Genomic DNA, 26,342 nt, shown 5'->3' on the forward strand with positions numbered 1-26,342 from the left:
CATAATGACAACGTGAAAGAAGTATGTTTGAAATCTTTGCAAATTTATTAAAAATAAAAAACAAAAAAAGCACATGTGCATAAGTATTCACAGCCTTTGCTCAATACTTTGTTGAAGCACCTTTGGCACCAATTACAGCCTCAAATCTTTTTGATGCTACAAGCTTGGCATACCTATTTTTGGGCAGTTTCTCCCATTCTTCTTTGCAGGACCTCTCAAGCTCCATCAGGTTGTATGGGGAGCGGCGGTGCACAGCCATTTTCAGATCTCTCCAGAGATGTTCAATCAGGTTCAAGTCTGGGCTCTGACTGGGCCACTCAAGGACATTCACAGAGTTCTCCTGTAGCCACTCCTTTGTTATCTTGGCTGTGAGTTTAGGGTTGTTGTCCTGTTGGAAGATGAACCTTCACCCTAGTCTGAGGTCAAGAGCGCTCTGGAGCAGTTTTTCATCAAGGATGTCTCTGTACATTGCTGCATTCATCTTTCCCTCGATCCTGACTAGTCTCCCAGTTCCTGCTGCTGAAAAACATCCCTACAGCATGATGCTGCCACCACCATGCTTCACTGTAGGGATGGTATTGGCCAGGTGATGAGTGGTGCCTGGTTTCCTCCAGACATGCCGCTTGCAATTCAGGCCAAAGAGTTCAATCTTTGTTTCATCAGACCAAAGAATTTTGTTTCTCATAGTCCAAGAGTCCTTCAGGTGTCTTTTGGCAAACTCCAGGCGGGCTGTGGCTTCGGTCTGGCCACTCGATCATACAGGCCTGATTGGTGGAGTGCTGCAGAGATGGTTGTTCTTCTGGAAGGTTCTCCTCTCTCCACAGAGACACACTGGAACTCTGTCAGAGTGACCATCGGGTTTTTGGTCACCTCCATGACTAAGGCCCTTCTCCCCCGATTGCTCTGCTTGACAGGGGTCCAGGTCTAGGAATAGTCCTGCTGGTTCCAAACTTCTTCCATTTACGGATGATGGAGGCCACTGTGCTCATTGGGACCTTCAATGCTGCAAAAATGTTTCTATACCCTTCCCCAGATCTGTGCCTCGATGCAATCCTGTCTCGGAGGTCTTGGACTTCATGGCTTGGTTTGTGCTCTGACATGCATTGTTAACTGTGGGACCTTATATAGACAGGTGTGTGCCTTTCCATATCATGTCCAATCAACTGAATTTACCACAGGTGGACTCCAATCAAGTTGTAGAAACATCTCAAGGATGATCAGTGGAAACAGGATGCAGCTGAGCTCAATTTTGAGTGTCAAAATGCTGTTAATACTTATGTACATGTGCTTTTTTGTTTTTTATTTTTAATAAATTTGCAAAGATTTCAAACAAACTTCTTTCATGTTGTCATTATGGGGTATTGTTTGTAGAATTTTGAGGAAAATTTTGGAGTAAGGCTGTAACTTAACAAAAATGTGGAAAAAGTGAAGCACTGTGAATACTTTCCGGACGCACTGTATCTTATCTTCAAACCCGGGTCACAGCAGTGAGAGCACCACTTGCTAGCCACTTGTCCACCAGTGAACCGGTTAAATAATTAAGTTCACTTGACTTAGTTCCCTTACATAAAAGGTGTCCCAAAAGTCTCCATATACAGGAGAAATTAACACTTTTTAGCAAAATGTAACTTTACAAAACATCCTCTACATACTGCCATTTCTTTGTAAACACACACATAGTCATCCCTCCCAATCACGAAAGGACCACCTTTAGTAATTATCTACTAATCAGTATATTAGTTCTCTTGTTGCCAGGCAGAACTCCTTTCATGGCCAATCACAACAAAGACATACCAAAGTGAGCTATTTTAATAAATCATGATTTTGAGTTCATAACACTTGAAATCTTAAGTTTATATATTTTGTAGGTAAATAAGTTAAACAAACTTAGATTTTTGATTTATGGATCCAAAACGCAACATTTTAATGAATGTTTAGTCATGATTACTTGATTGTTTGAGTAAAGACAACATTAGGTTTTACAGTGTACTTCAACACATGCAAATTACTCACCTGCCATGCTCAAGCTTAAGGCACCCCATGACACGAGACCCGCTGGTCATCTGAGTACCCATCATCCACCTTTTTGGGCAGGCCCTAGACAGGTAAGGATACAAAACTAAAAAGACGATGAGGATACACGTCAAAGACAACAAACAAACAGGCTAAGATAAGAATAAAATAAGGGGCTAACAGTGAAATTAAGAATATCCTAAGAGGTGAGAATTGGTGGGTCTTAAGGTTGTTTCTGGAATGACAGAAAGAGGGCTTCTGTTTTTTTAAAAAAAATTATTAAAGTAATAAATATAAAAGTTATTAAAGTAGCTATAATAGTATTTAAATATATAGTATAATCGTATTCAATTAATCAGGAGATGCAGTGGACTGGGTGCATGTAGTTAGGAACAAAGATGCTCCAAAAAATAACTTGCTTATAAACATTGCAAATCGCTGCATTCATACACATTTAAGTTGTTGTTATCTGAATTTTACACTGTGGCACTTATTCCATAACAAGCACCTAATTTTAAATCTAAATATGTAAATATCAGGGCAGCCTGTTCTTAGTAATCAATGTTTTTGCCATACACAACCATATTTAAGTATAAGAAAAGTTTTTCTAAAATGTATTATTATTAAGCTTATAAGGTTGATAATAACTTGCACAGACAAGCTAACGATAATTAACTACAGAACATAACAAATAAATCATATAATAACAGGATTAACATTTCATGGTACCTCAACTGAGTTTGACTGATTACTTCTACCGAAAGAATAATTCCACACTAAACATTATTTATTTTATTTTTTTAAACAAAACAAACAAAAAAAAAAACACTGCTTTCCAGCTGGAAAGCATATTCCTCATAAGCCAAGTAGAAAGCTTATTCCTCATATCTTAGAAACACATCTGATGTACAGGCATGCTAAAGCTAAGGGCCCCAATCAGCACTTTAGAATGAAAGTGTGCCACCTAATGGACACCCTACTACTTTTTCCATCTTTCCACTGCATATACTTATGTTTCAAAATTAGTAATAGCAAATAAAATCTTGACCTAATAACACTGATAGCTTTAATCCATCTACAGAAGGTAAAGTTAATCTTATCACCTTCAGTTTTGGGAATGCACATGTTGTTGAAGGCATATGGTTGACACATTACAAATTTGCAATGCAATAGCACAATTCAGTAGCAAAATTGGTAAGTTTGTGGAGTAAATGATAGATGGACAAGCTTTCTTTAATTGCTTTCCTGCAAGCTTTCCTGTGTCATAAAAATAGACACGTCAGGAGATTGTGGGCATATTGAGAATATTACTCATACAAACACAGTAATGCATAATGGGGTCAGTGATGGCTTGGCGGTTAAGGTCAGGGGTTCAAGCCCCAGCACTGCCAAGCTGCCACTGTTGGGCCCTTGAGCAAGGCCCTTAACAATCTCTGCTCCAGGGGCGTTGTATCATGGCTGACCCTGCGCAATGACCCCAGCTTCCTGACATGCTGGAGAATGTGAAGAAAAGAATTTCACTGTGCACATGTATATGTGATCAATAACGACTCATTATCATTATAATATTTTGAAGAATGACATTCTAGAGCAATTTACCAACTTCCAAATCTGCCAGCTTTTATGTACTGCCAACATGGTGGCAAATCCAAAACAATCTATTTTACTGGGCACCATTTTCCTGTTTTACATGCCCTGTAGAGGGGGCTGTCAATTAAATTTCTTAATGGAGACATTTTCATTGGGAAGTGAGGCAGTTTTTATTTATTTATTTTTTTAATATTTCTAAATATTTGAATGGCTTACTCATTTACTCACTTCTGATATATTTGAATGGCTTTCTCATTTACACAATAAAATTGCAAACTGTGATAACAATAATCTATTACAATTTGTAATTGAACCATAACATTAACAACTATCATCCAGGATTTGACTTGTGGAGCCCTACTGAATAACCCCCTGATAAATTTGACATTTTGTAGTAATTTTCACTATTTAAATTAACAAAAAAAAAAAAAAAAAGTAAGTACACCTATTTATCACACCTTCAAATCCATAAAATGATAATCAGGTGTTCAAGATTGGGTGCCAGTGATTAGAACCTGCTTAGGACGTACAGGTGGAACCTGTCTTATTTAAACCCCTCTCATATCTAGTGTCTGGTGTTCCCTTTGCTATTGAGGTATGTGGTGTCATCATGCCAAGATCTAAAGAGTTCTGTAAGGCCTTCAGAATAAAGGTTATGGATGCCTATGAGTCTGAAAAGATATTTAAGAAGATCTACAAATGATTTGAAATACATCATTCCACTGTAAGAAAAATCATCTACAATTGGCAGAGTATTAGTCCAGGACTGGCCATCTCAGCAAATTCAGCCCAAGAGCAGACCGTCTGATGCAAAAACAAGTCTCCAAGAACCTCAAAATTTCAATCACAGGATCTGCTAGTAAGTCTTGCAACTGTTGTTGTCAAAGTGCATGCTTCTACAATCAGAAAGAAATTGCACAAATTTGACCTGCACGTGAGGCGTGCCAGGAAAAAGCCTTTGCAAGACTACAGTTTGCCAATGAGCATATAAGCAAAGACCAGGCCTTTTAGAATGTGCTCTGGACAGATGAATTAAAGTTAGAGTTGTTTGGCCACACCAACAGCAGACATGTTTGGTGCTGCCCAAGACAGATTTTCAGGAGAAGCACCTCATGCCAACTGTGAAGCATGATGGTGGAAATGTTATGGTTTGGGGTTGCTTCGCTGCCTCAGCGACTGGACAGCTTGCATTTGTTGATTCAACTAAGAATTCTGCATCATATCAAAGAGTGCTTGAAGAGAATGTGAGGCCATCTGTCCAAAACTTTAAGTTAAACAGAAAGTGGACCTTTCAACAGGATAATGATCCTAAGCACACTAGCAAATCCACCAAGGAATGGCTCAAAAACAAGAAATGGAGGTTTGTGGAATGGCCTAGTCAAAGCCAGGATTTGAATCCTATTGTTATGTTGTGGGGGGATTTGAAATGGGCAGTACATGCAAGAAAATCCTCAAGCATCTTGCAACTGAAAGAATATTGCACAGAACAGTGGTTAAAAATTTCAGCAAGCCGATGTCAGAGACTGGTGGACAATGATGCAAAACGCCTTCAAGAAGTTGTTCTGTTAAACTTTCTGCTTAAAGTACTTACTTTTACCACAGAAGAATATCACATCTATTGATATTTCTGTTGAATAAATGATTTAAAAAAAGCTATTTTCCCTTGTGGTTTTGTTAAAGTATATCAACCTACTATATCAACCTACAACCTATCAACTGTTTCAAAGATGATCAAATGTTTGCTTTTCGAAATAGGTCAAAAAAGCCAACAATTTCCATGGGGTGTAGTTATTTTTTTCATGTGAATGTGTGTGTGTATATACTGTGTATGTGTATATATATATATATATATATATATATATATATATATATATATATATATATATACACACACACAGTACAGCAAAATTCTTTTCTTCACATAACCCAGCCAGTCAAGGTCAGAGCACAGGGTCAGCCATGATACAGCACCCCTGGAGCAGAGAGGGTTAAGGACCTGACAGTGGCAGCTGGTGGTGCTGGGGCTTGAACCCCCAATCTTCTGATCAGTAACCCAGAACCTTTAACATTGCGTCACTAGAACAGGCAATGGCCTGCTAGCCCTGAGAACTGTCAATCTGTCATAGTGTTAAGATGCAAGCAGCTCAATTGTCTAAGCAGTCAGAGGCAGTCCCACTGGATGGGGGATGTCATCACCCTGGCTTATAGGCAGGATGGACACACAGCTCCGGCATGCTAGTCTACAAGGTGCGTCTCCTCCTCATGGGCATTACTTACACACAGTGCCTAAATTCTTTAAATGAGTAGGGAGTAGACCTACATGTATCTCTACTTAATTTTGACCATCAAAATAATATGTAAAATGATTGTGCAATGTGTAGTGTTGCCCCCTCGTAGTATCATGGTCCCCTGTTCAATCCTAATCTCAGGTTACTATCTGTGTGGAGTTTATGTGTATGTGCTCTTGGGTTTTGTTTTTGTGGGTTTTCTCTGGGTTCTTTCACTTTTCTCAGACATCCCAAAACATGCAAGTAGATGGATTGGCAACTCTAATGCTGCATTTCACTTACCTTGGAAGTGGGATGTCAGTTCAGTAACTGCTTTATATTGATCAGTATTGACCTATCTCAGGCACATATATCCTATCACTTATACTAAAGGTTTATATTAAATATTTTGTCACATAAATCATGGAAGTTGTCAACCCTTTCAGTGCCATTCAAACAATTATTTGATATTGAATCCAATGGATTTAAATTTTTTTTTTTTTACATTGTTTTGAAAATTAAGTCCTACTAATTATAATATTTTATTAAATAAATTCAATGTGAAAGTAGAGTTATCTAAAATTATGTTGAGTACCTTAAAAAGTTACTAAAAGTGAAAGGATTTCCCCTTTTATTGTCACCTCACAGCTCAGAGGTCCCCTGTGCAATCCTGAGATCAGGTCACTGTTTTCTTGGTGTTTCTGTGCATGTTCTCTTGGGTTTTGTTTACATGAGTTTCCTCTGGTTTCTCCAGTTTCTTCCCACCTTCCAAAAACATGCTAATAGATGGAGTAGAGGAGACCATCTAAAGTTCCAGAGAACTTCCGGTGAAATTGGCATACCTGCTTCTGTTTCAACTCCAAATGACAATATTTCATAGTTTAAGTCAAAAGTTGCATTCCTGAAAATGATCATATGCCATGTCTGCTGATGATGTCAGTAACACTACTGTAGTAACTGTTTCGAACAAGGAAGTGGAATTGTATGCAGTGAGCACAGACGACTGGAGTGATACACACAGTGAAGCATCCCAACCAATCATATTGATGCTTGTTTGGTTGGGGTTAGTTGGTTGGTGTGTGTGTGTGTGTGTGTGTGTGTCTTGTGATAGACTAGCATCCAATTTAGAGTCAAATCTTGCCTTGTGATGTGCACTACGTTAAAGTGGTTACTCATGTTGTATGAATGAAAACAATGAATATAAATTAATTTACCATGGCACAAAATGCGAACCTTACAGCAGTTAAATGCTATAAATTATTTAGCATTCAAAAGGATTTTATAAACGTATACATTCATTTATAATAACTTTAAAGCTGCAGTACTGAACGTTTGCCTCTCTATCCCCATCTCTGTTTGAAACATAAAACTGCAACTTGCTGAGTATTTTTTTTCTTGGTTTCGACAACAGCTGATTCCCAAGATGTCAGCCATGATTGCGTTTAGATCTATCCAGATTAAAGCAGCCATCTAGATGACAAGTTTAAATTCTAAGCAACTGCTGTAAGAGCAGTCTACAAAAACTCCACCATCCTCAGCTCCCACATGCAATATAGTAGCGTCTTTCTGCTTACAGATGTGATGTAACCATGAAAGAAGAATGATGTCAAGTAATATTTCTCCTGAAATCTGACTGACAGCCCAATTTATAAATCATTATTATAAGCTTACCGTTAGGAATCAGGGTAAGGTAAGGAGACAGTTTTAAACACTGATTTAAAAATATATATATATATATATATATATATATATATATATATATATATATATATATATATATATATATGTACTTGCTCAGTAATAGATTTTTTGTTCATTTAAAAAAATCGATACTGCAGCTTTAACTGTATCCTTTTATACAAGCGTTTCACTATTTCTTTGCAATCTGGCAACCTTCACAGGACTCACGCTCCTCTGATCTGGAATAGGGCTCTGACCGAGGTCTTTGTTCCTATTGGCTCGTGAGACGTGAAGAGGAAATGACGCAGGCTTATTAGTGGCGGGAAATAGCCACACTAACACTGCCGGGGAGGTTCTTCTCTTGGACTGTTGAATTTTACACCGGCGAGATATTGTGGTTTGTTTAGTATTCAGTTTAGTCATTTGTGGGGTTTTTTGTTACGGATATGCATAAGTGAAAAACTTTGTATTTTAGTAGAAACCCCTGTAGTATTTTACTTCTTCTTGTGAGCGCCAGAGTGGTATTATTTACCCGGTTAAATCTGTGTATAAGCTTCCCTACTGTCTAGTTAAGTAGCCGCTCGTTATACAGCGATGAGTTTGTTCAACCTCGAAAGGTTCCGTTATCAGAAAGAGAAGACGGTGGAAAATGTCTCGTCGTCGGGCAGTTCACTCAAACCAGAGCAGCGCAGGCTGGTGAATAAAAGTAGCTCTGAGAAAGAGAATTACCCAGGTAAGGGTTTACAGAGGCGGTGATGGAGCTCAGTTACACACCGAGCTGTGTAGCTGACTGTTAGCATCCGCGCAGCTGCTGTTCTTCACGATGCCCGTGACCACTTTATTGTGATATTATGTGGAGTAAGCCTTTATTTCTGTCTGTATCTGCAGAGCGCCCAGTGAAACCGGATGGCAGACGAGGAAGAGGAAAAATGCCACGCCATGCCCTGGAGGATGTGTCCTCTGATGATGAGGCCTGTAAGAAGGCAAGGTGAGGTGATGTAACATGCCTCACCAATGTACATAGGCTCGCAGTAAGATCATGTACAATGCGATAAACCTAACACGTTTTTTTTTATAGTAACAACAAGCACAACGTTTATTATGTTATTTCCTCGCCAACCAATTCCTTTGAACACTAAGTTTTTTTTCTAAGAATTTAAGATTCCAGTGACACAACTAAATGCTAAGCATGTTCTTGCATGTCCATGTCACGTGGACCAAAATCACTTCAGTCAGCAGTATAGGGTTTTATTTATTTATTTATTTATTTATTTATTTATTTATTTATTTGCCTCCTAGGAATTTACAGGCTTTCACTTCAACACTTGGAAATAGGGCTGCATGATTATGGCCAAAATGTATAATCATGATTATTTTGATCAATATTGAGATCACGATTGTTCATTATGATTATTCATTGATTTTAGGGACAACATATTTTTATTGTACTTTCACATTTAATAAACAGACCGCTGCTTTCACCTCCATGTTTTGCTACATTCCTGCTAATGTACAAATCTTTGCATCAAATTAGACTGGTGCTTAAAGTGCATCATCTCATAGAAGCAAAGTATAAATAAAATTGTAACCAAAAAATAATATAAGTAAAAATGCCATCAACCAAATGAAAATATGCAATCCAATATAACAATATGCAACCAAATGAAAACAACTCATGCGAATGCAGAAAAGGCAATAACAGTGTTTACAGGAAGAGAGATGCAGCCAAATCACCCAATAGAGTGGTGCAGGGATGACGTCATTTTGTACCGGAACCGGAAGTTAGCATCACACTGGTTCCCTCGACAAAAACCCACTAGGTTTTTCACATAGGCTTTTGGATTATTGCATAAAATAATCTCTGTGATCAACAGAAGTTTACAATACTGACACGTTTTGTCCATCAAGATAATTTTCACAAATGAACACAACTTTTATGCAGTTTGAAGCCTAGATACAATAGCCAGAAATAAAAAGCTAACCATATGCTATAAACAAACTACACCACAGTCACTCGACTTCACCGTCACCATCACCAAGCTTCCGACAACTTTTCCAAACATTTTCCATAATATAGTAGATGCTGTGGATGAATCTTCATCAATTATTTTTTGGGGGAATTGTGCACAGCACACCTGAACCAGTTTATCTGCGAAGTTTTTTCCTGTTTGGCATGATGTTTAATGTCTCTGACAACCTCTGTAGTCCCATTTAGCAGTTTGTTAGTGTCACGATTTCCCCTTACGCAAAGCACTGGAGCTTGCAGCTCGCTCTGAAACCCGAAGCGAAGCTTGCAGCGTGTGTTCCGGGTTTTCTTCAAAGACTTCGACAGTGGCAAACAAAACATTTAGTTAAATTAACTTAACGAAAATTACAGTGAAAGTTACAGTCAAAAATTAGTCAATGAAAATCAACCTCCTACACCCCCCCCTTCCCCTCCACCATATGTCCTACAGAGTCTTTTTTATTATTATTATTATTTATTTACTTATTTCATTTTTAACTTGGCAGTAATCAAACTTGGGTTTAGAATGTATATAAAATAACAGATTAAGTTGGATATGATCACTTGCATAATTTAAGTAATTACTTCATTTCCTAGTCTATCAACTGACTACACAGTTTTATACAGAGTTACTGCATGCAGTCTGCTGAATTCAACACATGATTTGAATTTGTCGCTGTAATCTGTTATGGTAATGGGATTGACAAAATGACTATAAACTTCATTTGTCTTGTACTTGGGCCACTAATGAAAAGAAACAGTGCTGTGTTTTATAACACTTTCTACAGAAATAATTTTGCTAAAACATCAAATGTTTTAATGGCCATGTCCAAAATCAAAAACAGTTTTAACATTGTCTGTTTGAAAGTGACTAAAATGAGCTTGTCGTTCAGGGTTCCTACAGTACAATCATCAGCCAGGAATGCCACAGAGTGTGAAAAGCAGAAAAGTCTCGAGATGGAAGAGAAACTGGCCAAGCTTCTGGAAATGTTCCCTCAGAGGAACAGAAGTGAATTGCTGGAGGTAACTGTGTTTTTGTTACTAACTCAGTTTTTGAAGAAAGACATTTTTGTAGCACTTTGTGTTTATTGTATTATTTGTACTTGGTATTACCTGATTCAGTTATGTGATCTACACAAAAATAGGATTTGACAAGGATCTTGGGAGTGGCATGAGGTAGTTACAGTCCAAGTGGTGATGTTATTTGCAAAGAAGTCTTTCCCAGAGTAAGAGAAATACAGATATTCAGTTTCTGCACAGAACTGAAATAAATAATCCATTCCGATGGGTTTCCGGCATACTTCAGCAGACTTATGCTGGGAAGAGAAACCATCATCCTTAATCACATCCCTGTTCTACTAGTAAGACCTTAGCATCAACAAGTTGCTCATCAAAGTTTGTCATTTCACCAAAAGTTCTTGTTGTTCTGCTGAAATGTGGGTTGTAGGAGGCAAAAGATTAATTTCAGGTGTGCTGCACAAGTGTGTTACCTGTGGAAGTTTGAGAGGGAAAATGGAAGGACACAAGAGATCCATCTTGCCTGCTGAAAGACTTCCCGTGGCTCCATTGTTTAGACTTTAGCCTGGACATCATTGGGCATAGTGTGTGCTGCTCTTGTACACAAACAAGTGAACATGATATCCCTGAGGTAATAGAATCTATGCCAACATCCAGCTTTGAGAAGATTGAGATTTGTACACCATGCCGTCCCACTGTTGATTATTTTACTGCAACAGCACAATTGTCTTCCTAATAGACCACAAACAAGTAGTACCACCACAAGCAACTTGTTTTTAACAAAGCAAAGAATATTGCAACTGTCATAGGACAAGACTGTAAACTAGTGGTTAGTCTGGAAGTTTTTTTTTTTTTTTTTTTTTTTTTCAGCAGAGCAGTTAATACAGTCATCATGTTTGGTAGGAAAAGGCAGATTGATTCATTGCATGCTGCACAGTCATTGTTAATTTTTCTTGCAAATATAGCCATTGATCCAACCTAGAAATATCTGCACCCAGCTTTCCTCAGGAGGAATTTCTCCAGTACACTGATTCACTGGCAAATGAAGTGGTATGAACTGGCATAGTTCACCCTCTAGCGGCAAGGATGGTTAAATGTGTGAATTGCACTACTTCTGGTGGAAAATGACAAATACTGTCTTCTTTTCTACCAAAAGACTGTGCTACTCGGTGGTCAGTTACAACTAGGTTACTGTAGTAGTGTGTGTAACAGCAGTATACTGTTCGAATAAATAAAAGCAATTATGAATCACGAAAGCTAGGGTGTCGATTCAATTAAAACTTGATACATTTTAAACTTTTACATAATTGATGCCCATTTTGTCATGTAGATGCCAACCAATTGTGCAGAGCAGTAAAATCCCAGTCTAATTCAAAAATCAGTTGAAAAATACATAGCCAGTCAGTTTTCAGTTTTTTAACAAAGTTGAAATGGCTAAACAAAAAAAAAGTAGTATCATTCTTTCCAGTCCAAATGGACAGACGAATTTACATTTGTGGAAGTTACTTTAATGGTAACTAGCGTGGTAATGGTAATTTACTCGTACTCATGTACTGCATCTTGTATTGATTCACCATTTGATGAAGCTATCATAGTTGGTTAAATGAAGTCTTTTTCCAAAGAAAAAAAAAATCATAACTTTTTTTTTTTTTTTTTTTTTTTTGCCTTTTATGGCTCTGCCAGTTGAAAAGATTCCTGACCTCTCGTCTGGAGTGTTCTGCTTACCACAGAAATTTGCCAATATTTAATTTCTTAATGTATGAAACGGCATGCATTTTAACAGTTTCTAGTTAGATTTAATGTTGTGTAACATCCAAGGCACAAGTTGGTTCCTGTACTCACTTATAGCCATGATAAACAGTTGTTCCCTCACCAGCCTGCCCCCCCCCTCTCTCTCTCTCTCTCTCTCTCTCTCTCTCTCTCTCTCTCTCTCTCTCGCACATCACTTTACAGAAAAACTGGAAAACAAACTCCTCTGTCCTGAAGGCTCTCCTGTGCTGATAATATTCTCAAAAGCACCATGACAGTGTGTACAACCATGACACCTTCCATAAATATCTCCTAACAAAAATCACATCAGCGATTACAAGTTTTACTTTATAAGTTAAAAACCAACACCTTTTTAAAAATACAAATCTAATCTTATTAGATTTGTGGAGCGATTGTTGTACAAGTCCCTGTGTATGTGGCGTTATTATAGAAACTGTAGTATATTTGAACAAGCACGTTAATATTAACTTATTGTTCATGTTACAGCCGGAACTACTTTCAGAGCCGTGCTGTTCTAGGAAAATAATGCACACCTTCTGACCAATCAGGTTTGATTATTCAATCATGCTGTGATGTAACTGGTGTTTATTGTAGTTTCTGGCATATTTAAAATTTCTGTATCAAAAAATTCAAAATGAATTTTATTACAGCTAAGCTGGACTTGTTGAAATGGCCCAGGACTAGACAGTTCTAGCATTCAGTTTGCAGATTTGGAACAGTGACATGACTGTTAATCTTTGTGCAACATTGTTTGGGGTTTCACAGGTGATTGAGAGTACCAGCACACTGGAGGGAGCTGTAGCATGTTGTTTGGTGGCCTACAAAGATAAAGGTATACCTTTTAATATATTAATTAGATCAGAATTTACATCAGCTGTCTCTGACGTTGGTTACAGCTGGCTGATTGTAAATTCTGATCTAATTCATACATTCTTCATGTTACAGTGTTGAAGTAGACTGACAAAAATACAAAAAATATTAATAATGTAATGCTGATATTATGGCTGGGGTTACTGATATCTGACAGATTTATCCAAGACAAAAGGTGGAGCAACACACAGTGATGATGATGAGATGCAGCCAAAGAAGTGGCGGAAAACCGTGGTAAGCTTTGTTTAAATAGTTTTTTGGGGTGATTTTTTGAATGAATAAATAAATAACTGAGATCTGTGGATGTGTGCTCTGACTCGGTTTGTGTTTTTGTTTAGGAGCCAGATTCTGAGCCAGGGTCTGAAGAGGAGAACCATGAGCCAAACAAAGAAAAGCAAGATGCTTTGGTGCACAAACTGAAAAAGAAATTTCCCAAAATGGACAGAGTGGTAGGTTAAAATTGTTGCTTCAGAAGGCAATGGAAAAGTCTGTGCTTGTGAATGAGCTGTGTATGATGAGTGGTGTTTTACAGGTACTGAGAGAAGTTCTGAGAGAGCATGAGTGGGATTTTGAAAATGCCTTGGGATCACTGCTCATGTTTTCATCAGAATCAGGTGAGGTTCAAATATTTCTGGACTATGTCGGTTAGGAGTGTTATGATGCAAAAAAAAATTCAAAATGTGATTCAGAACAACGTGGCAGTGTCCTGATGCAATATATTTTTTTTGATTCTGCAAAAATTAGCATTGCCTGAATGTGTCTTAGGTACATTTTATTAAAAACATTCAGCATTATAAAAGTACAATATTTGAGACTAGAATGACACTGTAGCCTCTCCGGATCCTAGATATCCAGGAAGTTACTTTTTCATAAGAGCAAGTGTGGGCTTAAGTAATTTTATTACACCTCAAGTAATAAGCAGTATTTTATGATGAATATCCTACTATGCAGTCTTTTGAGTGTTTATTTGATACCCAGAAGTTTCAAAATGAAAGCCTTGTGTCAAACAATATATTTCAATGTGCCATTGTCACAGGCTTAAAATGTTGGTTCTTGGGTTATCCTCAGAATTATTGAGACACAATTAAAATTGTAAGCATTGATATGTGAAAAGTTGTTTCTTTTTCTCTCTTTTATTTTTTTTAAACCCCTGTAGACTCTAACCCTAAAGAGATCGAGAAGATGTCAAAACCTTCAAGTAATTCAAAACCATCGAAGAGCAGGCAAGAGAGCAGTGGAGATGGGAAGCAAAAGCCAAATTCAAGTCTGACAAGATGGCTATCAGCTGTATCAAGTAAATCTCCTTCAAGACAACAGTCCCCCTCTAATAAATCAACCTCAAGAGGAAGCACAACAGTCAGTCATGAGCCTGAGAGAGCAAAAGCCGATAAGTTAAAGCCAGAACAATACGAAGACTCTGACTCAGAACTGGATAGTGAGGCCGAGGATGTTTCCGACGAATTTGACTCGGACAGTGAGGACGATAGCTTTGATCCCAGGGTCCAGGAGCAGATATTGCAATTTCTCCAGGAGGCGTCATTGGATGAACTGAGTTTGATATCTGGCTGCTCGTTGAAAAAAGCCCAGAAGATTATTTCACTGCGGCCATTCAACAGATGGAAAGATGTGGTAAGGGTTTTTGCAAGAAGTGCTTCTATAAGAGATTGTGTTGCCTGACCTATTGCCTGAAACTCAAATGTGCTCAGAATTTCATGAGGAAAAGCTGAACTATATGCATTTGGCAGTCGGTATTCTTTGCTTGGGTGAATTTGTTGCTATTTTCCCCCCCAGAACGAGCAGTTCTATAAGGATAATGGTTTGTCTATGGAGTTGGTGCATGGCTGTAGAAGTGTGCTGAAGAAAAGACAAGTACTGAAGCAGCTCATGAACAAGTGCGAGAGCATAGCCAGGAAGATGACCAAAGACATAACAAAGGTCATTGAAAACGGCATGGGCTCCATGAAACAACCCATCACCCTCAACAGCAAGTGAGCTATTATATTTACTACTTACCTCTTGTGAAAATATCACATTAAATTTGATTTGAATTTTGTCTCCTCTATGCATGCAGTAGACTGGGGTCACTAATTAATAGTGAAATTGGATTTCCAGGATTTCTGCAACAAACCCTGATGCATATGTAGAGAATTAAATAATCAATTAAAAAGATTCCAACACTGAGCTGTATTACGAGTTAGTAGTGAGCAGTTAATACTATAATTGTGCACGTTGGTTTTCAAACCTCCTACATGACTACAGACTTAAAATGAAACACCCTGTTCATAATGATTAAGTGTGAATGTTTCATGTATTAAGGCATAATCAGTTGCTGACTTTAAAAAAAGAAAAAAAAAATTCTAACCATCCACAACATGATGCGTTGCATCAAAGTTTCTCTCAGTAGTAGATTTATCGCAGATACTTTATTGTTCAATGTAATATGAAATCATTTACTTAGTTTGTGTGTAATTATTAATTACTTTTGAATTCACTCAGGTTGAAATTACAGCCATATCAGCTGATAGGTTTGAAGTGGCTTATCCTCTTACACCAGCACAATCTCAGTGGGATCTTGGCTGATGAGATGGTGAGTTTGAGTTTACTATAGTTTATAATTTCATGCAAGTATAAACTAGTTATCCAAGTCCATTGAGTGTTTAATTGACAATGTTAAATTTAAAGTCTCTGTTGGGTTTGCTAAAATTAGAACTGAAGACCATTGGGGATGAAGGTTGCATCGTGCTACTTGTTGAGAGTTTGAATAATACTTTAAGTGTACAAGTTGTGGTGATTGTTTTTTTTTTGTTGTTGTTGTTTTTGTTTTGAAAACTGGGAAATTGTTCTGTTGAATCACATGTCTCAAGTGTTCAGGCAATGATAAAAAAAGCCCTGTATTATATGCTAATATTTTTTTTCCTTTTCAGGGCTTAGGAAAAACAATTCAGGCAATTTCGTTTTTGGCTTACCTTTATCAGAAAGGGATTAAAGGCCCTCACCTCATCACTGTACCCTCTTCCACAGTGGGTAAGACCAATATATTGTTAGTTAAGCACACAATTGGCATTCATTTGTTTTCTATGCACATGTGTGACAGTGCTGATTTTCTCAGCTTATTGTAAATTAGATATGATATTAATGCAACAAAGCTGAATAATTGACTTGAGTCCTCAGACCAATCAAATGGTGCTCGTGGCACATTTTTTCATTCCCCTTCTCACAACCAGCAAGTTCCTACCAGCACTTAGTTCCTATATACTGCATGACTTGGGGGAAAAAATACAAGATAACACTAAGTTTTTAATCTTATCCTGTCATACAGCCATTAATTAAATATGTATAGACATTACAAAGAAAAAATAACTCTTGCCCAAGAATAGCAGTGATCATTGGAGAGTGTATAGCTTGGAAAGTTAGTTTGTGCTGCTAATCTGCTAATAAGAAGCCTGGCACTTATGTACAGTCGTGTGAAAGTACACCCTATGGAAATCATTGGCGTCTTGACATATTTGGACAAGCAAACCTTTGATCATCTTTGAAACAGGGCCTATTAATAAAGTTGATGTACTTGAACAAAACCACAAGGAAAATTAGCTTTTTCAATCATTTATTCAACAGAAATCTCGAAAGATGTGATATTCTTCTGTGCAAAAAGTAAATACACCCTTGGCCTCAGAAGCTAGTATTGCCCCTTTTAGCAGAAATAGCTTATTGTAGGTATTTTGCATAATTGTCCACCATTCTCTGGGGAAAAAAGGTCATCAGACTTTAGCACTTTTTCACAAGTACATTATAAAGGCAAATAAATCGTATATTGTAGTAAACTGTGAGCTGTACATTTCAGAGCGACAATAATGCTGCCTACAAGAGACAAAAATACTAATAAAATAATGTGACGCAATAACATGCTAACATTTTTCGGCCCAATTACAGAGGTCCCAAACTAATAAACTGTGGCTCTGGTTAAAAAAAAATACATATATAGCAAGGCATCTCGCAGCTGTAACAGAATTGTATGGTGTTATTTTTGTCCATCTTGTGCTGCCTTAAAGCAAATGTATTAGCTTGCATGCAATAGCTGTATCAGCACTTTTGAAGTAAACATTGTCTCTCCCCGAAGATAACTGGGTAAGGGAGCTAGAGCTGTGGTGTCCCAGCCTGAAAGTCATCGTCTATTATGGTGAGTGAATTACTCTCATTCTGGTGCTTTTAATAAGCAATACAACTAGACGCTGCTTACAAAAGGCCTTGTATTTCACAGTGGTGTTTAATATCAGTTATTAGCACTGTTTCACATTTACATCTTGTCTAATGCACACCATGTAGGCTCTGTAGAGGACCGGAAATACCTCCGTCATGATATTCTCAACAACCAAGTGGAATTCAATGTCATAGTGTCTACGTAAGTTTGGGGAATAAATTGTGATCACGTCACCTTTATTAGACACTATTTGTGACCTCAGTATTGTTGAGGAAATGTCTGTCTGGATTTACTTCTGTGTAAAGTGCTGTGTGTGGGTTTTTTTTTTCTTTCTCTCTCCCCAGATATAATTTAACAATAGGCAATGAAAGTGACCGCAGCCTTTTCCGCAAGTTGAAGCTGCAGTGTGCTGTGTTTGATGAGGGTCACATGTTGAAGAACATGAACTCACTACGCTACTGCCATCTCATGACCATTAATGTTAGTACAGTTTGATATTGCATAATGAATTGACATGACTTGTGTTAAATATTTTTCATCATCAGCATTTCATTTTTAGATAGAGGTAGTTTGATATGTGTAGACCTTGCTTGCAAATTCTGTTATTTGATTAAATTTTTTATTTTTTTTTGTATCTTCTCTAGGCTGAACAGAGATTGTTGCTCACTGGAACACCTTTACAAAACAACCTATTGGAACTCATATCTCTGCTCAACTTTATTATGCCTTCCATGTTCTCTAGCAGCACTTCACAGATTTCCAAGATGTTCTCTACGGTAGGGGACTTGGGAGAGGGTTTATTAATGGGTTTAGCAATCAGTTTTAGAAAATCAGAAATCTGTCTCATGGTAATGAAGGCCTTTTGGCTCTTTTTGAGCGAGAAGACATTTACTCCATGTGAGCGGCATTGAAACTGCAACTTTCTTGTTAACGGGAATGGAATAGGGATCTGAAGACAACCAGCACATTTTTGGGTTGAAGCAATGAGGATCTGAAAACTACTGATTCATTTAGATTAGTGGTTCTCAACAGAGGGGTGTGGAGAGATCGGAAGGGGGAGGCGCAAATTGTTTTCAAGAAAGAAAAAAAACACTGACCGGGCCTCATTTGGGTACTCCTGTATTTTATTGCTTTTCACATAGAATGTACATAAATGCCAAAACCCTGCGTTCCCGCTCCCTCTGCAATTTCTTTTTGCTGAGGAGAGGCAGAGCTTAGCCTGCCTTTTATCTAGCTGTCACTGCAGACCAGTGTTGCCAACTTAGTGACTTTTCAGACCCCTTTAGCGACTGAATGTCGCCGGTACTGTCCTGCAAGCGTGAGGTCTTGCTTTCCTGCTGCACTCGCACCTCTCTCTGCGTCTGTTCTTTTCAGTGAGTGGCCGAGAGCCGGAGCAGCACATCCCGGTGATCACATGGCAGCTGACAGACGTGAATGTAAAAAGAAGCAAGTGCAGGTGTCCCACTGATTGATTTAACAATGTCATGGATGACGAGACGCGTCCTTCACAATTTACATCATTCATATGCGAATGTTTTTTTAGAATGCAAGACGAATGTCATGTAACATGTTTTACATGTAAAATAGTACACGTTATTACAGCCTAGTTCTCTTGTTCAAAGTAGTCGTGTTCAGAAACATTTTTTGATCATGTTCCATACGTGTCCGTTATAGTTTAAGTTATATTAAATTTAATAAATTTTATGAAAAGTCATTTTAAAAGTTACAAAAACACAAAAGCATAAAAAATTTATCTATCAAAACAGATTATGGATTAGGTTATATTAAGATATAAAATCTATCTTTAACCATCCTGATGCCCTACCTCTGGATGGAGCTCTCATCAACTTGAGGCTACATTCTGCCACAAGTCGAACCCAAGCAGTGCAGCCTGGAGATTGCTTAGGATGGTACCGCTTGAAGTACCATGGAAATGGTTTTGGACCTCAATTCCACTTGGACATTCTCGCTGTGGTTGCTGGGATTACCGTTGCTGCTATGGCCTTAGGACTGCAATTACCACATATAATTTTGCACTCAAGTCTCCTTTAGTGAACAGTGGACTTAGTTCGACAAACAGACTTCATATAAAAGCCATAATTAACTTTTACTTGCACACCAGCCGTTGTTACTCAGATGAGGTTGGGTTCCCTTCTGAATCTGGTTCCTCTCAAGGTTTCTTGCTCATATCATGGGGGGGCTTTAGTTACAAAGGTTGAGAACCTCTGATTTAGATGATTAAAGGAGGAACGACTAATGTATTAAATGCATATTTTACTTTTTTTTTTTTTTGGCTGTTTTCCGTGTTTGTTGGCCTTTGTGCGTACTAATGTGCAAATTTGATTAATTAAGTAGTTATCAGTCATGCACAATATTAATCATGTCACTGTTAGAAATCATCAGAAGAGGAAAGTAGTTTCCATAAAGACCGAATTGCCCAAGCCAAGCTCATCATGAAGCCCTTCATCTTGAGACGAGTAAAGAGTGAGGTAATGACTGCTAAAAACTGAGTTTAAGATAATAATCTGCTGTTGCCAACACTTAAAGCATTTGAACGTTTAATAAGTAATCTATGTAATACCGTAGGTGCTGAAAGAACTACCACCCAAGGTGGAGAAGATTGAAATGTGTCCGATGAGTGATGCTCAGCAGCAACTCTATGATGGTCTCTTCAGTAGGCTCAAGAACACTGTTAATGGAGAGAGTATGTATAACACAAAATGTGCACATTTTACATAAACATCAACACAAAGTACTTATTCATATGCTATAAAATAGCTCATAGTTAACGTAATAATCATTTATCTGTCTGGTCCAAACCAGCACAAATAAAATAAACTATCAAAGAATATAAATAAACATACCTGCATCTGTGTGTTTTCAGAGCGAGAGCTCAGTAATGTGATGATGCAGCTAAGAAAGATGGCCAATCATCCATTGTTGCATCGGCAGTACTATACCACAGAGAAGCTTGCAGCCATGAGCCAAGCCATGCTGAAGGTTAGCACCTGGTGATTGGATTGGTTAGTGGTATTTGAATAGTGTAAAACTATGCTTATTGTATACTTGTGCTTATTTATTTCTTTAATTTCAATTAACCATTTAGGACTAACTTCATAGTGCAATTAGTAATAGTCATGTGAAAAAATAAGTACACCCTATGGAAATAGTTAGTGCATTTGACACATTTGGACAAGCACACATTTGATCATCTGTGATACAGTGCCTATTAATAAGTTGATGTACTTGAACAAAACCACAAGGGAAATTTGATTTTTAGATCATTTATTCAACAGGAATATCAATAGATATGATATTCTTCTGTGGAAAAAGTAAGTATACCCTTGGCCTCAGAAGTTAGTATTGCTTCCTTAAGCAGAAATACTGTCTGGTAGGCATTTTGTGTAATTGTCCACCAGGCTCACTGGAATTTTTGACCACTCTTCTGTGCAGTGTTATTTCATTTACTAAGATGTTTGAGGGTTTTCTTGTATGTACTGCCCATTTCAAATCCCCCCCCAACAACATTTCAATTGGTTTCAAATCCTGGCTTTGTCTAGGCTATTCCATAACCCTCCATTTCTTGTTTTTGAGCCATTCCTTGGTGGATTTGCTAGTTTGCTTAGGATCGTTATCCTGTTGAAAGGTCCACTTTCAGTTCAACTTAAATTTTTGGACAGCTCCATTTTAGAATAAGGCTGTAACATAACAAAATGTGGGAAAAGTGAAGCGCTGTGAATACTTTCCGGATGCACTGTATTTTGGCATGAGGACGCACCTCAATAACAAATGGAGCACCAGACACAAGATATGAGAGGGGTGTAAACAAGACAGGTTCCACCTGCACTCCCTAAGCAGGTTCTAATCACTGGCACCCAATCTTGCACATCTGATTCTCATTTTATGGATTTGAAGTTGTGATAAATGTAGGGGTGTACTTACTTTTTCCCATGTGACTGATTTTGTTTTGCTTGTTAATTTAAATTGTGTCCTTTAGTAGTATATCAACTTCTATTAATGTTTCAAAGTGGATCAAATATTTGCTTGTCCAAATATGTTGTTGTATTTGGTTTTTTTTTGTTGTTGTTTTTGTTTTTTGAACGTTTCCATGGGGTTCACTTGTTTTTTCACATGACTCTAGCTGTTTAAATTAATGGCAACACAATGCTAAACTTTTTAAGGCTTGAAAGACCTTGATTCAGCTACAAATCTGGTTAGGTGTGTGTGGTTGGGTTTGTTTTTTTTTTCTTTTTTTTTTTCTTCTAATTTTGAGTCACATTCTTTTATAGGAACCAACACATTTTGATGCAGACCCTGCACTAATTCAGGAAGACATGGAGGTGATGTCAGACTTTGAGCTGCATAACCTTTGTAAGGAATACAGCTCCATCTCCAGGTTTCAGCTGGAAAAAAAGCTCCTTCTGGACTCTGGAAAATTTTCCCTGCTTACAAAGTTATTAGCCAAGCTCAAAGAGAAGGTAATGAATGGCATTGGAATTTAATTGAGGTCCTCCTGATTTGTAGACGATATTTCATTTTAACTGTCCACTCTGAGATGTGACTTTTGTTCTGCTTAGGGTGACCGAGCAGTGCTCTTTAGCCAGTTCACCATGGTTCTGGACATTGTGGAGATTTTGCTGAAACACCTTGGTCACCAGTATGTTCGGCTGGATGGCTCCACACCTATGGCAGAAAGGTTAGCATATCACTATGGTGTGCAAATTCTTCTTTCTCCTCACAATGTAATTTTTGACATCTTTCCTCTTTTTTTTTTTTTTTTTTTTTTTTTTTTTTTTGGGGGGGGGGGTTTAGAATTGGCCTCATAGACAAATACAACACAGACCCTGAAATATTTGTCTTCCTTCTGTCAACTCGTGCTGGTGGCCAGGGGATCAACCTTGCCTCTGCTAATGTAGTGATCCTTCATGATATTGACTGCAATCCTTTCAATGATAAACAAGCAGAGGACCGCTGTCATCGAATGGGGCAGAGCAGGTTAGTAGAGTATCAATTACTTGCTGTAGTAGTTGTTTCTGACCTTGTTTAAGACTCACTATCCCTTGATAAATGCTGTAACTACTCATGATTGAGACAAATGCAAATGAGAATTGTTCTTAATTCAGGAAAACAGTAGAAGTAAATGTAAAAAAATTTTTACCATGTGCCAGGTTTTTCCAGGTTGCCACACAAAAATATCAGGAATGTTTAGAGCACTTTGTATTGATGATGCACTGTTGCCTATTTACAGGACCGTGCAGGTTATAAAACTGATTAGTAAAGATTCCATAGAGGCCTGCATGCTTCGTTTAGGGCAGGAGAAACTCAAACTTGAACAAGACATGACTACTGATGATGGTGAGTGCAAGCCACCCTGTGCAAACCTTTACCACTTGTTTCAGTGTATAGCAGAAATGAAGACTCTTTGTTTTCCTTCCAGGTGAAGAAGGCTCCATGTCAGAGGATGTGGCTGAGCTGTTGAAGGTATCACTGGGCCTTTGACCTAAAAGTGGTTAGTATAGATACACGCAACATGGCTAAATGACTATATTATTCTTATGAATGTGCACTTGCTAGCCATAGGTGGTAACAAGTAGGTCACTTCATGTCTGACTGAAAAAAATACTCACTTCATAATTCACTTAGTGTTTACTTGGGTATTGTTCATCATATCCTCATTTTGACTCAGGTTGAAAGTCTAGCACTGCCTAGGTGAATCCAACTTCAGGTTTAAGATCGCAATGCTTGTGCTAATAGCTTATTAGTTTCGTTTGTTTGTTTGTTTGTTTTTTTTTATATACTATTGTTGTAGTTGTCTGTTGTATTATAGACTGTTGTGTATGTTCCTGTCAAATAAAGATGATTTTATAGTCTATTTAAGTTGCTTCTTTGGTTAAGAACCAAGTCTAAAGTTATGTAGTTGGATAACAGTTGCCCTGTACATAAGGGTGGCCATTGAGTGGGAACAATGGAAAAGGGAAGCCAAAATGTTTTGAGTGCTCTAGTGGCTGGTTTCAGTGCAACCCTGCCCAATCCCATGTAAGTGAATCATTTAAATTTGCATTTCTGCAGTTATTTTTGGGAATAGTGCTCTTTCATTTTTTTTACAAGTTGAGCTTGATATCTTCCCCCAGTATTTTTCCTTATGAATAATGAATTTTATAGGAGTTATTTTATGATTAAAAGTTTTGCATTAAGCCATATGAACATGCACGCTATTCTAGCATGTTCAAAAATCTCTTGACAGTTTTGGAACAAAACCATGTCTTGTTCCTCACTTTCATTGTGCTGATATTACCAAGCAATATAAACCAAGGCAGCAAACACTAGCAAAACTTAACAATTTACTATTGATTGTATGACCTTAACTAATGCTCAAAGTAGCTTGGTTAGCCAGTCTCTCTTATTGATTTTTATTTATTTATTTATTCTTTTATTATTATTATTTTATAAATGTACTCCACCATTAGAATGAGAAGAGCATAAGAGCCCATTCTCTATTCAGATTGTGTCAGCTAGATTATAATCATGGACAACAGCAATTCTTTTCCTTAAGAAATTGAGTGCAAATGTTGACTGCTTTTTACCAGTGTATTTTTAGTTGCATTACATTTAGCTATTTACCTTCATGTTTGCCTTAATTTACATTTACCTTAAATGTACCTGCATTACATTTAATATTTATCTTCTATTAATCATGATGCACAGGGTCTGGCTCCAACTTTGACCTACTGCACAAACTCTGTTAAGATGGTCTGTATTTGTCAAGCTGGATATGAGTGGATTTATTCTTAACTTGTACGAGCGTTTAGTATTCATGAAAATCCCTTCATTTTGGAAGAGCATTCGTATCTTGAGTGTCTATATTTACCCATAAGAAGAGTAACTAATGTATTGATCAACTTCACATCCTATAATTTGCATGGATTACTGCACTTGTATATGTGGATTACATAGAGTTGTTTACATTGCTCATTAATTTCATTCACAGCATTTAGCAGACACCCTTACCCAGAGCAACTTGTAGAAGTGCAAAAGTATACTCTAGCAAAAGCTTGTGCTCCTTCACAAGATCAGGGACTAAAAACACCTTCGGGAACATTTGTGAAACTCATTTTTTATTTGTATGTGTGTGTGTGTGTGTGTAATAAATAAATAAATAAATATATATATATATATATATATATATATATATATATATATATATATATATATATATATATATATATATATTTTATTATTTTTTTTATTATTGGCATTAATTAAATAAAATGTAAAAATAAAGTGAGCCAACACATACCCAAAAATTATGACAAGTAAAACTAGTCATTTAACTTTGACCAAAAAAAAAGTGAGCATATAATAAGAGGACAGGCTGGTTTGTGCATAGCCGTAAGCTGTAAACGAATGCCTCAGCTCGCGGAAGATTTGGAGAAGGAAAGGGTGTTTAAAAATGAAAGCTGGCTTATAAATCGGTTCTCTTTGCCATGGCACCTTCTTTAAATTCTGTGCAACACATTAGATTCAGCATGTCGGCCAAAACAATTTAAATATAGCAGTTTCCTGTGATGCACTCGATGTTCATGATAACTTGTCCAATGTAGACCTTCTTTCATCTGTTTTAATGTCAAACCGTTTTCTTTTCACCTCATATTTCATATCTAATTCACCTTTTCTGTAATTCCCCTCCAGATTGGGACTTTTCAAGGTGTGGTCACACGGTGTTTATATATATATATATATATATATATATATATATATATATATATATATATATATATATATATATATATATAAATAACAGATTGAGTCAAAACTTTTCACTTCTACCTCTGAGGAAGTCTTTTTTTGGTGTTGACTCTCATTTTAACACTGTAAGCTTTGCCTTTTGTGGACCTCACTAAAGCTGTGCCATGCATGCTCCAGGTAATTTATGGGTGATTGGCATGCGTCAACATACACATGTGAGTATGGAGAAAATTGGCCCTTCCGAAACTTTGTAAAATCCCGTAGAAAGTTTTAATTTGGTTTGGGTTATTTACATAACATGTACATAGAGGCGCATGGTGGCTTAGTGGTTAGCACGTTCACCTTACACCTCCAGAGTTCAATTCCCGCTGCGGCCCTGTGTGTGCGGAGTTTGCATGTTCTCCATGTGCTGTGGGGGTTTCCTCCAGGTACTCAGGTGTCCTCCCCCAGTCCAAAGACATGCATGGTAGGCTGATTGGCATGTCCAAATTGTTGGTCAACCACTCCTGTGGAGGGTAACAGTGGTTTCGTCCATTTGTACATAATCTGTCTAACTGTGGATTGGTGGAGTTCAAACTCTTTTTAGAGATGGTTTTGTAACCTTTTCCAGCCTGATGAGCATCAATAACTCTTACTCAAAGTGCCTTTGTTCATGCCATGATGCACTTCCACAAACGTGTGCTGTGAAGATCAGACTTTGATAGGTCCCTGTTCTTTAAATAAAACGGAGCCCTCACTCACACCTGATTTTCAATCAATGTGATGACAAACACCTGACTCTAATTTCACCTTCAAATGAACTGCTAACCCAGAGGTTCACATACTTTTGCCACCCACAGATATGTAATAATGGATCATTTTCCTCAATAAATACATGACCAAGTATATTATTGTCGTCTAATTTGTTTAATTGAGTTCTCGTTGTCTACTTTTAGGACTTGTGTGAAAATCTGGTGTTTTATGTCATTTTTGCAGATATATAGAAAATTCTAAAGGGTTCAATACTTTCAAGCACCACTGTATATGGTAGGTTTAAATGATAATATGGGACCATGAAAGTATACTAGATATATGGTCAGGTCCATAAATATTTGGACATGGACAACTAAAACAATAACTGTCAAAGCATGTAGAAGTAAATCATAAATGTCCTCAAAGTGCAGATTTTCAGTTTTCATTTAATGGG

The 26,342-nt window shown here is 37.4% G+C and overlaps 1 protein-coding gene across 3 annotated transcripts; it reads left to right on the forward strand.

Moving 5' to 3' along the window:
- Positions 1 to 7,830: 7,830 nt before the first annotated feature.
- On the forward strand, positions 7,831 to 24,489 carry smarcad1a (SWI/SNF-related, matrix-associated actin-dependent regulator of chromatin, subfamily a, containing DEAD/H box 1 a). Of its 3 annotated transcripts, XM_053625029.1 has the most exons (23): positions 7,831 to 8,283; positions 8,439 to 8,538; positions 10,449 to 10,578; positions 13,108 to 13,174; positions 13,370 to 13,446; positions 13,551 to 13,661; positions 13,745 to 13,826; positions 14,369 to 14,841; positions 15,004 to 15,200; positions 15,709 to 15,799; positions 16,137 to 16,236; positions 17,330 to 17,389; positions 17,536 to 17,611; positions 17,755 to 17,890; positions 18,055 to 18,186; positions 19,804 to 19,899; positions 19,997 to 20,114; positions 20,295 to 20,410; positions 21,700 to 21,888; positions 21,988 to 22,106; positions 22,223 to 22,405; positions 22,659 to 22,765; positions 22,848 to 24,489. In XM_053625029.1, exons 1-23 carry the CDS (start codon positions 8,145 to 8,147, stop codon positions 22,907 to 22,909), a joined length of 2,961 nt encoding a protein of 986 aa, XP_053481004.1. In that variant the 5' UTR covers positions 7,831 to 8,144; the 3' UTR covers positions 22,910 to 24,489. The 3 variants fall into 3 exon arrangements, with proteins under 3 accessions (XP_053481004.1, XP_053481006.1, XP_053481005.1); XM_053625031.1 differs by lacking the exons at positions 7,831 to 8,283; positions 8,439 to 8,538; positions 10,449 to 10,578 and adding an exon at positions 12,479 to 12,890; XM_053625030.1 differs by lacking the exons at positions 7,831 to 8,283; positions 8,439 to 8,538; positions 10,449 to 10,578 and adding an exon at positions 12,479 to 12,598 and having other exon boundaries at positions 12,829 to 13,174.
- The last annotated feature ends 1,853 nt before the right edge of the window (positions 24,490 to 26,342 follow it).

Source organism: Ictalurus furcatus, chromosome 5 (assembly GCF_023375685.1).
Source record: "Ictalurus furcatus strain D&B chromosome 5, Billie_1.0, whole genome shotgun sequence".
In the NCBI taxonomy this organism is placed as follows: Eukaryota; Metazoa; Chordata; class Actinopteri; order Siluriformes; family Ictaluridae; genus Ictalurus; species Ictalurus furcatus.

Bases quoted from the DNA above. Each gene is read 5' to 3' on its own strand.
- smarcad1a (XM_053625029.1), top strand. From the start codon at position 8,145: ATGAGTTTGTTCAACCTCGAAAGGTTCCGTTATCAGAAAGAGAAGACG. The intron at 17,612-17,754 runs GTAAGTTTGGGG...CTCTCTCCCCAG, and splicing joins TTCAATGTCATAGTGTCTAC to ATATAATTTAACAATAGGCA. The intron at 18,187-19,803 runs GTAGGGGACTTG...TGTCACTGTTAG, and splicing joins TTTCCAAGATGTTCTCTACG to AAATCATCAGAAGAGGAAAG.